General features: G+C 39.5%; 1 protein-coding gene across 2 annotated transcripts in view; it reads right to left on the reverse strand.

Moving 5' to 3' along the window:
- Positions 1 to 14,083, reverse strand: part of DNAJC3 (DnaJ heat shock protein family (Hsp40) member C3) — a 68,849-nt gene that overhangs the window by 23,382 nt on the left and 31,384 nt on the right. For both annotated transcript variants that reach the window (XM_054506392.2, XM_045869611.3), the window contains 3 exons: positions 2,555 to 2,707; positions 622 to 803; positions 60 to 179 (listed from right to left, as the gene is read on the reverse strand). In XM_054506392.2, the coding sequence (XP_054362367.1) occupies positions 60 to 179; positions 622 to 803; positions 2,555 to 2,707 (455 nt within the window). The remainder of the gene's footprint in view (positions 1 to 59; positions 180 to 621; positions 804 to 2,554; positions 2,708 to 14,083) is intronic.

Raw genomic sequence — 14,083 nt, forward strand, 5'->3', positions numbered from 1 at the left:
CTTTTGTGCCCAGAAAAGACGTGTAAGGGAGGCTGTACAGCAAACGAGCGTACTCTTACCTGCCATCTCTGATGAGCTCTTCAGCTGACTCAATTAGCTTATTCAGTTTCTTTACTTGTTTATAGTGTGCAAAACACCTTTTATGATCCTGGTCAAGTTTAAGACATTCACGAACTTCGCTGCTCATGTATTTAAAAAGAGGAAAATACTCCAAGTCAAAATAATCAATGAGTAGTTTTCCATACCAAATACAGAAATCACAATAAAAGGTATTTTTTTGGTAACAATTAAACACAACACACAGACCTAATAATCTACCATACATTTTACATATGGTATTGTCACACACACATCAACTCAAATTAAAATGACTTAAATAGGTCATACATAAAACACCCCACTTTGCTTCTGCAAATACAGTATCTCTAGCTTCATAAGCATAGCTTGTGAAAATAAACTGTGGAAATAGAATAACTTAGGGATAACACAAAATATATAAATGAAGAATGTAAAAACAGCCTTAACCACAGTTTTAACTTAAAATTAAAAAGAAAATGAGATTATTATCCTACGGCCAACAAGAAAAAGATGACAGGAGATGTGCACGTCACTGGAACTGACCTGAGGGACAGTTCGTGGTCTCCTAGTTGATAGTACAGTGTGCTAATTTTATAAAAAGCCTCAGTATTATCATTCTTCAATTTTGATGCAGCTTTTAAGTCACTTATTGCTTTCCTAGGTTCCCCTTCTTTTATGAAACATTCAGCTCGAAGTTCCCGCAGTTCTGCATCCCAAACACAAACCTTGAGAAACAAGAGAACTAGACTTTAAGAAACAGTAAACTATGCACAGTCATGCTTCCCTCCCACATATTTTGCCTACATACTTATCAACATGAAACCATCTTCAGGTAATGTGATTTCTATGTCGTAAATAGTATTAAAAAGTCTGATACAATTTAGATGTGACAAAATAATTTCTCCAAGGATATCTTAAATAAAGTCTAAGAGGGAAGGAATATCCCGTATATACTAACGAGGCCCCTTTCCTCCTTCCTTCAATTATATAATCTTAAAACTTTGAAAATAAGAATACATGGCATTACTATTAAAAGGTTGTTCCCAGTTAAGCATATCTGATTTTGAAAAGAATATTCCATAATCAGATTTTGTACTTAATCAACAATTCTAATTTCTAGTCTCAAAAAAATAAAATCTAGGTTCTACATCTGCAAAATATTTCTGTTCTACTAATAACTAAATAGAATTCTTTTATAAATTGTTGCCTCTTTGAAATCAAATCCTCATATCACAAAAAGAAAGAAAAGAGGAAAACAATGTGGGAAGGCTGAGGCTTCACCATTTCTACTTTATCAAAAAGTCAACAAAGTTCATAAATGGACTAGTATTCTTTAAAACTTAAGCCCAGGGGCACCTGGGTGGCTCAGTCATTAAGCGTCTGCCTTCGGCTCAGGTCATGATCCCAGGGTCCTGGGATCGAGCCCCGCCATCACGCTCCCCGCTCAGCGGGAAGCCTGCTTCTCCCTTTCCCACCTCCCCGCTTGTGTTCCCTCTCTAGCTGTGTCTCTCTCTGTCAAATAAATAAATCTTTAAAAAAAATTTTTTTTAATAAATAAATAAATAAAACTTAAGCCCAAAAGTCCACCAATAAAGCCTGTATCTTTTAACTATTTCTCAGAGCTGTTCTTTCTACAGTCATGTCAATTCTTCACATATGTTAAGACATCAAAATCAACACTGTACATTAAGTATCTTGAATAATAAGCTAGGTCAAAATGGATAGTCTAACTACTGGAAGGTAAAAATTTTAACTTTGTATTTCCTTAATAAAGCATTAACAAAATACTGTAATAAAACATGAATTCCACTAGACCACACCACATAATTTCCTCTACAAAATCATCAAAGAAGCTACTCTACATACATCCCAAGTTTATTGCCAAGATTAAGTGAAACTATACATCAAAGTGCTATGAAAATGATAAATAAACATGAATTATGATTGCTTCTACTGGAATATTTCAGTAGACTTCCTTCTGAAGCCATCTGTCATTCAATCCTTCAGAGGCAAGAAAACTATAGACTTAGGTTTCCTATCTAGAACTCTGGACCTTGTCAACTCCATCTGCTTCTTCCCTAGAAACTTACTCTAAACACTCCTCTTCGCCACAAACATTATTTTTCCTTTTCCTTCAAGCAATTCTTTCATCCTTTATCCCATTATCTAACCTCCCAAGTTCTCTCCCCCAAACACAAAATGTAAAATCAAACAAAAATAGCAAAGCAAGCAATATATAAAAATACGTAACTCCTCCTCCACAGCACATTCAGTACATTTACTGAAAACTTCAGTTCCAAATTTTGTTCTATCTAAATACCATCTTTTCACTTCAGAGCTAAAAGCCCAAAGATCAACCTGATTTTATCCTATCTAGGTTTCTTGTAATACGTAACATGTCAAAGTGCATAAACATGCCTTAGAGTAAAAAGCAGTGTGTGTCAGGCCTGCCAGCTGCAATGTCTGAGAAACTTACCTCTAAAATCTTATCAAGGAAGGTTATAGCAGCCGTATGATCGGAGTTCTCGAAAGCATCAAGTGCTTGGGAGCGCAAACGCTGCATTTCATCAGATTTCACAAGTTGCAACTGGGCTTCCTTTTCTTCATTTTCACTTGGGTTAGATTTGAGCTGTAAGAATGAGAAATTAATGAGAAATATTCAATCTCTTAAATCTAACACGTGCAGTACACACCACTATCTGACCATTTTAAATCCTGAAGTTCACTGGAGGCAAAGGGTAAAGAGACGCTGGCCACACCAGCTCCTCCCAGGACTTGCCGTGGGGCTGACCAGCAGGAGGGCATCTTTGCCTCCACTCAGGCGGACAGTACACAGGCGTGAGCTGGAAGCTGGGGGCAAAAGACCTGGGTCCCCCGAACCTGACCAGGAAGCAAACACAGTTAGAAACTTGAAAGGGCAGAGAAGAACGAAGTATGGAGAGCTCTCGCCTCACTCTTAGGTACAGCTCAGCAGAGTCATGTGAGTTTCATGTATTCTGCCTTCTAGCTCTATTTCCTAAATATGTATTTTTAAGTATAATTTTACCAAAATAATGAAAAACAGGGAAACTGAGGAGAGGGCATGTTTTTTAGAGGTTATAGGACGAAGATTTGATACCAGAGAGGCTAAGGTGTAATGAGAAAGGAAGAATTTATGGGGAAAAATGAGAGAGTAATACCTTACATTAAAAAGACTTACAGTTTTAAGAGGTCTACACATTTCTCTTTTTTAATAACTTTATCAAGGTATAATTCATACCATAAAACTCATCCATTTTGAGTGTGCAATTCTGATTTTTAACATATTTAGCAAGTATGTACCCACTACCACGGTTTTAGACCATTTCTGTCAACCTTTTAAGATCCCTTATGTCTGTTTATAGTTCATTCCTACTCCCAGACCGGCCTCAGGCACAGCGACTCTTAACAATTTCTTCCTCCAAATGGAAAATCTTAAGCTTCATGGCTTAGAAAAATTGGGTGCCTACATTAAAAAGCTCTGACTTGGGCAAAGGGGGACTTTTTTCCTGGCGATTATAGTTTATGTGTAATAATTCCTGAAATCAAATATTCTTACTAAAGACGGAAATTGTAGTTGATAGGTTCCTATTTTGGGTGAGGTACAACCATTGGTAGATTGTTTCTAGAAATGTCTCTCCTTCAACTGACCAATCACACTGCTCCCCCTTTTAGCTAAAAAACACCCCCACCACTAGCTACCTGGTAGTAGAGAACACTCCAAATGAGAAACCTCAAGAATACTATTTCTGAGTAGAGGCTCTATATTTCTCCATTTTGTTTTTTGGATACTTTAGGTATTGTTTTGTCTGTTTAAACCACTGGCTTTTGACAGAATGGATAGGGCTCCAAGTATTCATAGGTAACTAGGAATTAACAACCTCAGCTTGCTCTGAGGAGGACTGTCCCTGCATGACTGAATTCCCCAGGTGAAGGGAGTTGCTGTAAGCCATGGCATGCTAACCTACGACTGTTCTGTCATCATCAGGATGGTCTCGAACACTTCTGGCAGACCACGTCGGAAGAAAGACAAATGTGTATGTCCTTTGCTCTAGGTAAAGGTAATTTATTGATTAACTTGTTTCCTATATGTACATTACTGCTCCTTTTTGAACAGAATACATTAGACTGTTTTAGAGACTGCCTCTTCTGGATGGGATTTGCATCCTTTTTTCCCTCAAACTTTAGAGTCTGATCTCTACCACACGATTTTCCTTGTTGGAAGGTGAGAGCAGGGAAAGCCCTAAAGCTTGAGGTTGAGGATGGAGGGCTCAACCTCACTCAGTGCTCAGACAACGGGAATGGGAAAGAGGGAGTGAGGTCAGGTCCTCTGGACCTCTTTGAGGATAGAGGGAGCTAGGAGAGAAGGAGGGGATTCTTGCAAGGAGGTAAGAAAGGAGTCTGAAAAACAAACTAAGGACTTATAACCCTGAGAAGTTTCAAAGTAAGTTAAGGGAGATGAACATTTTCACTCTTACTGCAGGTGGGGGACTCCTCCTAGGATATATACATGTGGAGACTGGACCCTGCTAGCATTTCCCTTCCTCTTTTTTTCATGTTTCTTCATAACCCTTCTCTTCTTCAGTGTTTCATATTTCTGACCCTCTCAGACAAACCTCTACCCATGACATTAATTTATTTCTTATTTCTTACCATTTACTGTGATCACTGAGCTTCTGGATAAAAACCCGTAAGAGCGGGCGCTTGGGTGGCTCAGATGGTTAAGCGTCTGCCTTCGGCTCAGGTCATGATCCCAGGGTCCTGGGATCGAGTCCCGCATCGGGCTCCCTGCTTGGCGGGAAGCCTGCTTCTCCCTCTGCTTCTCTCTCTCTCTCTCTGTGTCTCTCATGAATAAATAAATAAAATCTTAAAAAAAAAAAAAAAAAACCCGTAATAGCTATGGGATGGGGGTTTGTTAAAAGGGATGAGCCGCTCTCTAATCTAAATACACCCCTATTTCTGGGACTTCAAATGAAAACAATGGGCCGATAATTGTAGTGGGCAGACTTCTAAGATGGCCCCAAAAGACCCCCACCGCCTGGAATTCATACCTTTGTGTGATCCCCTCCCCTAGAGTATAGAATGGAGCTGGTAACTCCCTTTAACAGACAGAATATGAGAGAGATGACAGGATGTCACTTCCTTAGTTAGGTACAAAACAATGTGACTTCCATCTGACTAGCACTCATTCTCTCTTGCTGGCAGTCTCTTGTCTTCTCACCTGCTCACCCGGATGAAGCAAGCCACCATGCTGTGAGATGCTTTATGGAGAGGCCCACAAAAGAAAGAACCAAGGGAAGCGATAGCCGACACTCAGAAAGAGGCCTCAAGTCTAACTAACAGCTCAAGAGGAATTAAATCCTGCCTACAGTGAAATGAGTTTGGAAGCAGTTCTTTCACCAGCCAAATCTTCAGGTAATACTGCAAGCTTACCTGACACCTTGACTGTGGCCTAGGAGAGACTCCGAAGCAGAGCACCCAGCTCAACCCGCCCAGATTCCTGACCCCATGAGCCGTGTGTTGCTTTAAGCTGCTAACTTTGAGTAATCTGTTTAGCAGCAATAGATAATATAGTATTTTACTACTTTTCAGTGGCTAGATTGTGAATATTGCCAAACAGATTTTGTGTTATTAATGTTTTAAAATAAAGTCTAAATGGCGGGAAAAAAAAACACCTAAGCCCAAACCTTGATTTTATCACTTATTATCTGTATATTATTTACATTATCTTCACCAAAAAGGGGGGGGGGGATAATAATGATGTGGGAAACAAAGGCAAAAGAAAAAATTAAATTTCCTTACTATTTATAGCCCATTGACAAGTCCTTGAAACAAGCAGAGTGACTTTGCTCCAGGAACTCAAGTACCTCGATGTTGATACTTTGCTAAGGGCAAAAGGCAATCTTAGCCCAACGCCCAGGATCCTGTGAGTCTACTTTAACATATAAAAATTCCTTTGGAGGGCGCCTGGGTGGCTCAGTTGGTTAAGCGACTGCCTTCGGCTCAGGTCATGATCCTGGAGTCCCTGGATCGAGTCCCGCATCGGGCTCCCTGCTCGGCAGGGAGTCTGCTTCGTCCTCTGACCCTATCCCCTCTCATGTGTTCTCTCTCTCAAATAAATAAATAAAATCTTTAAAAAAAAAAAAAAAATTTCCTTTGGAAACTTCCTTTATCTCTACCTGAACCCCCCTCCCTGCCAAGATACATGTTAGCAATCATCCTCCAAGTATATGGCCCACTGATACATATCTGAAGAGTCTCATGACTAAGATTTTACTAGACAGTAATAAATGACCTTTTCCTAACAATGGCAAGCCCCCTCAAGGTCCTGGAAACCTTGTTTCCAAAATACCTTGGAAACCTTGTTTCTAAAATACTGTCCCTAACCCCCTCCCAACCTCAAAGTATATAATCAGAACCCCAGTGCAGCTTTCTGCCCATGGGTCCTATAGCCATGCTTTAATAATAACCACCTTTTGGGGCGCCTGGGTGACTCAGTTGGTTAAGCGACTGCCTTCGGCTCAGGTCATGATCCTGGAGTCCCGGGATTGAGTCCCACATCGGGCTCCCTGCTTGGCAGGGAGTCTGCTTCTCCCTCTGACCCTCCTCCCTCTCATGCTCTCTGTCTCAAATAAATAAATAAAATCTTTTAAAAATAAATAAATAAATAATAACCACCTTTTTTGGACCAAGATGTCTCAAGAATTCTTTCTTGGCCATTGGCTCTGAACCCCAACATTTCCTACATCAATAATGCTTACACCCTGAGGAATAGTCACTGAGAAATTAAAAAGATACTTCATGCAACACATAGCAAGTACTCCAAAAAATGCTAATAAAAATTCCAAGCTCCTTTTTTGAACTTTCTATAGTATATAAATTGACAATGAGGACAGAATGCAATACTTTAAATGGCTATTCAATTTATTTCCCTCCCACTGCATTACATATCAGCCAACTTAAACTGGGTGCCCTCTATGAAAGTTTGCATAATTAAAGTCCCAGAATAGCACCTGGGTGGCTCAGCCGGTTGAGCATCTGACTCTAATGGTTTTGGCTCAGCTGTGCTCTCAGGGTCGTGAGATCGAGCCCCACCTCGGGCTCTGTGCTCAGTGCAGACAGAGTCTGCTTGTCCCTCTCCCTCTGCTCTCCTCCACCCCTCTCTACCCCATGCACTCTCTCTCTCAAATAAATAAAATCTTAAGAAAAAAAAAGTCTCAGAATAATAAGAGCTTAATTTGACTCAAGGTTGGGGTGCCTGGGTGGCTCAGTCATTAAGCATCTGCCTTCAGCTCAGGTCATGATCCCCGGGTCCTGGGATCGAGCCCCGCATCGGGCTCCCTGCTCCGCAGGGCGCCTGCTTCTCCCTCTCCCACTCTCCCTGCTTATGTTTCCTCTCTCACTGTGTCTCTCTCTGTCAAATAAATAAATAAAATCTTTAAAAAAAAAATTTGACTCAAGGTCAAAATAAAATTAGATTTTGGCATAAAATACATTCACCAAACCACTTGTTGCTCAAGAAATTAATCTTTCCAATTCTATTAAATTTAATTATGGTTTTAAGAGGTAAGTAGCACAAATTTACATTTTTCATTTGATACTAATTGATAACATAGAAAAATATGTAATATTTGAGGTATACTGGAACATTCCCCAGTGACTTCTAAAATTTGCCTTCACAAATTCTTTCTGCAATCTTTGTTAAGGGAACTATACAAAAATAATACCAACTAATTTGAATGTCAATAAAAAAAAAAGTAAGACCCAACTTTTGAAAAGCAATTGTATGCAAGTGAAGGGGTGGGTGACTGAGTTAGTGTTTTAAGGTACTTGTAATTTTCTAGAGGAAGCTAGTGATTACCTGTAAACCTTATTAAGCATGCATGTTGAAATTCCTGAGTGATGACTAAGAGAAAAAGACACAGTATGTATAACAGTATAGAAAGAACAGAATAAGGAAGAAAAATCTAAATCAGCTGCAGGAGGGAAGAGAAGGGTGGACTGAAGAAAAGAAACAGTTGGATAAACAGAATCTAATAGAAACAGACACAAAAGACATCAAGTTGCATTTCTTATACCAACCAAGCCAGCGAAAATTACCCTGTTCATACCAAGTGTTGTGGAAGATATGGGGCACATGGAACCCTCCTACGCCGCTGGTGGGAATAGACGTCTGGATAACCACTTAACAGGACAGTGCCTAACTGTCTGGCCAGGTTAAAAATGCCCATAACTTTCAAAGCAGCAACTATCCTCTTGGGTATATACCCTATAGCAGCAACTGGAGGTGATCCAGGGACCCTCGGGAACCCTTAATACCCTTTCAGAGGTCTGTGGGGACAAAAGTATATATGGATAAAAGACAATGCATTCAAAGTGCAGGATAAACTAATGGATTTCATTATGACAGGGTACTAAAAGTTCACTCATAAGATTTCAGAGTCCACACTGCAACTAACCAACAATAACTACTGGAGTTTGGTATAACATCAAAGAATATCCACAACTACATAAAACGATTATTAAAATATTCTTCCTTTTCCAACCACTTAAATGTGTGAGCCACATTTTCTTCAGTAATACTTCAACCAAAATATAAATCAGATCTGGGAACCTGACTGTCTTCAAGTAAGCCAGACATTAAAGAGATTTGCAAAAATGTAAAAAATACCACTTATTAATTTTATAAAAATTTTATAATTTTATAATTTTATAAAAAGATTTTATTTGAGAGAGAGAGACAGCGAGAGAGGGAACACAAGCAGGGGGAGTGGGAGAGGGAGCAGGAGGCTTCCTGCGGAGCAGGGAGCCCGATGTGGGGCTTGATCCCAGGGCCCTGGGATCCTGACCCAAGCCGAAGGCAGACGCTTAACAACTGAGCCACCCAGGCGCCCCTCATGTATCATTCTTAATCTTATCTTGTTATCTTGACAAGCTTATATGTCACTTTTTATAAATATCTCTGTGCTATTAACTTTTCACATATTTAGGGCTTATTTCTTCCAACTAAAGGGTAAACTGCTGAAGAACAGGATATATGTCTTAATGCCTAAAATTAATGCCTATTTTTCTTTTTCATTTAATACTAACTCATTTAACCTATGAGCTAGGTTGTACGATCTCTAATTTTAGATAAAGAAATTGAATGATTATATAACTTGCCAGAAGTCTTGCTTTGGATGATAGCAATGATGAAGATCAATCATGACAGGAGAAAACATTTACTAAGCGCTTTCTGTACTTCAGGCCCTATTCTAAGCTAAACCAAAAAACCTAAAGGACATTTTGGATTATCCCCCTTTTACACACAGGGGGATTCTGTGGCTCAAAGTCACTTTCTAGATATGCCTCCTGAGGCAAGGGAAATAAAATCAAAAATAAACTATTGGAACTACATCAAAATAAAAAGCTTCTGCACTTGGGGTGATGAACACAGAGTGATGTATGGAAGTTCTGAATTACTATATTGTACACGTGAAACTAATTTAGCACTGTATGTTAACTAACTGAAATTAAACTTTAGGGGCGCCTGGGTGGCTCAGTTGGTTAAGCATCCCTCTTGATTTCAGCACATGTCATGATCTCAGGGTTGTGAGTCGAGCCCTGGTTCAGGGTCTGCACGGGGCATGGAGCCTGCTTAAGATTCTCTCTCTCCCTCTCTCTCTGCTGCTCTACACACACACAGTCTCTCTCTCTCTCTCTAAAAAAAAAAAAAGAAAGAAGAGAGTTGTATTTTCTCTACCCATCCTTCTCCCCTACATAATTTCTCTCTGGGCTCCTATCTCATGGACATGTAACCAATCTGAACAATCCAGAAACCTGGGCATCATACCTAATTCTTCCTTCTCCCTTACCCCATTCATTGTATCTCTCTGGATCCAATCTCCTAAATGTCTACCTATTTCTCTCAATCCCCACCTACGCTAGTCTAATCTTTGGCCTCCATAAAGTCATACTTGGATTACTTACTGTAACAGCTTCACTATCAGACTGCTTTCACTCATGTCTTCTTCCAACCCATTCTCCGGAGTAGCCTGGATTTTATGGAAGAAAACCCTGATTCCCAGCATAAAGCCTCCATGACTATAAAAACAAAACAGAAACCAAAAAACCCAGCTCCTGGGCCTACATATGTCCTCTTTGCAATCAGATCACTGCTTCCCTGTCCAGTTTTCTCAGCTCCTGCTCTCATCATACCCGAGGCATCGTTTTCTTAAATGACAAGGATGCTCACTTCCTGCCAGGATGGGCCTCCCAGCCACTTTGCTAACACAGATTCATTCACCTTCTTAACATTCAGATTTCCAGTATATCCCCTCCTTTAAGAAAGCCCTTCTTGACCAGACTCCCAAATCCCAGTCAAGTTAGGGGACCATTCTGTCTGTTCCTGTAGGGCTCAATCACCACACTTTAGTTATATGGTATCATATTTGCCTGATTATTTTTTACCCTAGTAAAATCTTTCCAAGGCAGAGACTAGTTTTCTTCATCAGCAACTCTCCAACATCTACCACCCTGCCTTGCAAATAATATGCACTCAGTGTTCACTGAACTAACAAGTGACCAAATGCACTGGGGACAGCAGGAGTCAGTGATAGCTCAAAGACAAACTAAACCATGTAAGATACTGTTTAGGATCACGATAGCTGGTATGGACCTGAGGTGATGCTTATTTACAGGAGACCCTCCAGCAGCAGAGTAACCTGTACATACAACAAAGAACAAGATCCTCACTGTAGCCCAAAAAGAGATTAAGTATATTCAAACTTCTGTTCCATTATGTAAAATGTAGCTGAGTATACTTACCTGGTTGTATATATAGCACTTTATTAGTAAGAATAAATCTTTGCTACCTCTAATAGACTGGTAAATGCCCTTAATACCACAAAAAGCCCATTTAAGTAAAAACATATAAAGCAAACAAGTTATTATATATCATCTGTAATCACAAATCTCTAAAAATTAAAGTATAAGAATTATTTGATTGGTAAAGATAAAATACAGTCATAACACAAAATTTATCTTTTCAAACCAGACCCAGAAATCATCTATTTTATGATAATACCATAATATTTTTTTTAATATTTTATTTATTTGAGAGAGACAGAGATAGCAAGAGAGAGAGTGCAAGCAGGGAGGAGAGGGAGAAGCAGGCTTCCGGCTGAGCAGGGAGCCTGACATGGGGCTCAATCCCATCCTGGGATCATGACCCAAGCCGAAGGCAGATGCTTAACCGACTGAGCCACCCGGGCTAGGGATTCTCTTTCTCTCTCTCACTTTCCCTCTGCCCTCCCCTGCCATTTGCACACATGTTCTCTCTCTCTCAAAAATTTAATTTAATTTAAAAAACACAGGAGAAAAACTCTGGGACCTAGGGATTGGTGAATAGTTCTTAGACAGGACACCAAAAAACACTATACATAGGAGAAAACAGAAAACCGATAAATTGGACATCAGCAAAATTAAAAACATTCGCTCTCTCACAAACCCTGTGAAGAGGACAAGACAAGCCATGGTGTGGGCAAGCACATTTGCAGACCACACATGTGATAAAGTATTTAAAATACATAGAAAACTTCCAAAACACAATAGTAAAAAAGCAAACAATCCAATTAGAACATGGGCAAAAGACATGAACCAGCTTTACACCAAAAAGGATGACAAATAAGCACAAGAATAGATCATTAAACATTAGGGAAATACAAATTAAAAAAACAATGAGCTGTCACTACAAACTTCTCCGAATGGCTAAAATAAAAAAGTGACAAAACCACATACTGGCAAGGATGCAGAGGAACATAAAATGGCACAGTCACTCTAAAAAGCAATTTGGTGGTTCATTCTAAAACTAAACAGGCAATTATGATACAACCCAGAAATTGTACTCCTAGGCATTTATCCCAGGAAAATGAAAACTTCTGTTCACACTAAAACCTGTACAAGAATGTTCATAGCAAAAAAAAAAAGAATGTTCATAGCAGTTTTTTGGTGGTTTTTTTTTTAAGATTTTATTTATTTATTTGACAGAGACAGACACAGCGAGAGAGGGAACATAAGCAGGGGGAGTGAGAGAGGGAGAAGCAGGCTCCCTGCTGAGCAGGGAGTTTGATGCGAGGCTCGATCCCAGGACCCAGGGATCATGACTTCAGCCGAAGGCAGACACTAAACGACTGAGCCACCCAGGCGCCCTGCAGTTTTATTGATAATAGTGAAAAAGTAGAAACAACCCAAAGGTCCATCCACTGATGAATGGATAAAAGGTGACATACACATACCATGGAATACTTAGCAATTAAACAAGCAAAGTGATATACATGCAACAATCTGGATGAATCTTAAGGGAATTCTACTGAGTAAAAAAGTCAATGCCAAAAGTTTATATAATGTTTTAAGTCCATGTATGCAACATTTTTGAAATGTCAAAATTTAAGAAATGAATCACAAACTAGTGGTTGTCCAAAGTTATGGATGAGGGGCCGGAATAGTATGTGAGGGAAGTGGGTGTGGTTATAAAGAGGCAACAGGAGGGATCCTTCCTGCTCTCGCTATCTCTCTCTCTGTCAAATAAATAAATAAAATCTTTAAAAAAAAAACACACACAAAAAACCACCCTTGCTATTATTATTACGGGATTCTTCCATGAGAATGTGCAGCTGTACTGAATGATTTTTTATTTTTAGTTGAAATTTTTATTGAGATAATTGTAGATTCACATACAGTTGTAATTAATGATACAGAGAGATCCTGTGTACCCTTTACCCAATACCCACTTTTCCTCAGTGATAATGTCTTGTAAACCTGTAGTACGATATTACAACCAGGATATTGACATTGATACAATTTACCTGTCTATTCAGTTTTCCTCAGTTTTAGTAGTAGTGTTCACTTCTTTGTGTGTGTTTAATTCAGTACCCTTTTTCTTTACACTGCAGTTAACATACTGAGCAGGGGGTGGTTTTAAGAACACACTAGCGGTGGGCGCCTGGGTGGCTCAGTCATTAAGCGTCTGCCTTCGGCTCAGGTCATGATCCCAGGGTCCTGGGATCGAGCCCCGCATCGGGCTCCCTGCTCCGCAGGAAGCCTGCTTCTCCCTCTCCCACTCTCCCTGCTTGTGTTCCTGCTCTCACTATCTCTCTCTCTGTCAAATAAATAAATAAAATCTTTAAAAAAAAAACACACACTAGCGGAAGTATGACTGTCAGAAAACAATCTAAAAGTGTAAAGTCTCATGAAAGTCCCCCTTCTTGTTTCCGAGAGGTTTTAATATCAATCACAGAAAAGACATTAATCAAGACATACCCAGAGTTCCAAGAACTCACTTCTCCAAAAAGATACATCCATTGCCCAGTAAGGATTAATTTTTGCTAAAGCTTTATTCTAAATTGTGTTATTTCTAAAAGGCTACTCTAATGTTGTGATTGGAACAAAGTTCTAAGTAATAGATTTAACCATCTGTTAAAAAGAAGGAAACCCATTCTTATGCTTTATCATTCATCCATCCATTCAACAAATTTCTCACAACACTTGTTATGTACAAGAACTGGGCTGGGGAAAAGTGACCCCAACACCATGGCCTCCCCACCACCTGTCCTTCAGCCTGCTCTCAAGCATCTTCCCAAATAGTAAGGAAAAGTAGACAAACATAAAGGAACATCCAGTTTTACTGAGACCATGAGACAGCTACTGATTAGATTTTAATACAATTAAGTCTAATTTAGTTTTTTGGATTTCTCTGCATATGACTGAGCATTGTGACAAAGGTTATGAAAATAGTAGAAATTTCAGTTTTATATTCATAGTGGTTATCATCTCATAACTGAGCATTTTTATAAAGTACAAAAATGCAAATAATGAACAATGAGGTTTATACAGTTGACCCTTAGGGTTATTAGGGGCACGGCACCACCCACCCCCTACAGTCAAATCCACATACAACTTGACTCCTCCAACACTTAACTACTAGTAGCCTACTGTTTACCAGAAGCCT

The sequence above is a fragment of the Mirounga angustirostris genome, unplaced genomic scaffold, assembly GCF_029215605.1.
Source record: "Mirounga angustirostris isolate CCGP_5_RB_7025 unplaced genomic scaffold, mMirAng1.0.hap1 SCAF_3, whole genome shotgun sequence".
In the NCBI taxonomy this organism is placed as follows: domain Eukaryota; kingdom Metazoa; phylum Chordata; class Mammalia; order Carnivora; family Phocidae; genus Mirounga; species Mirounga angustirostris.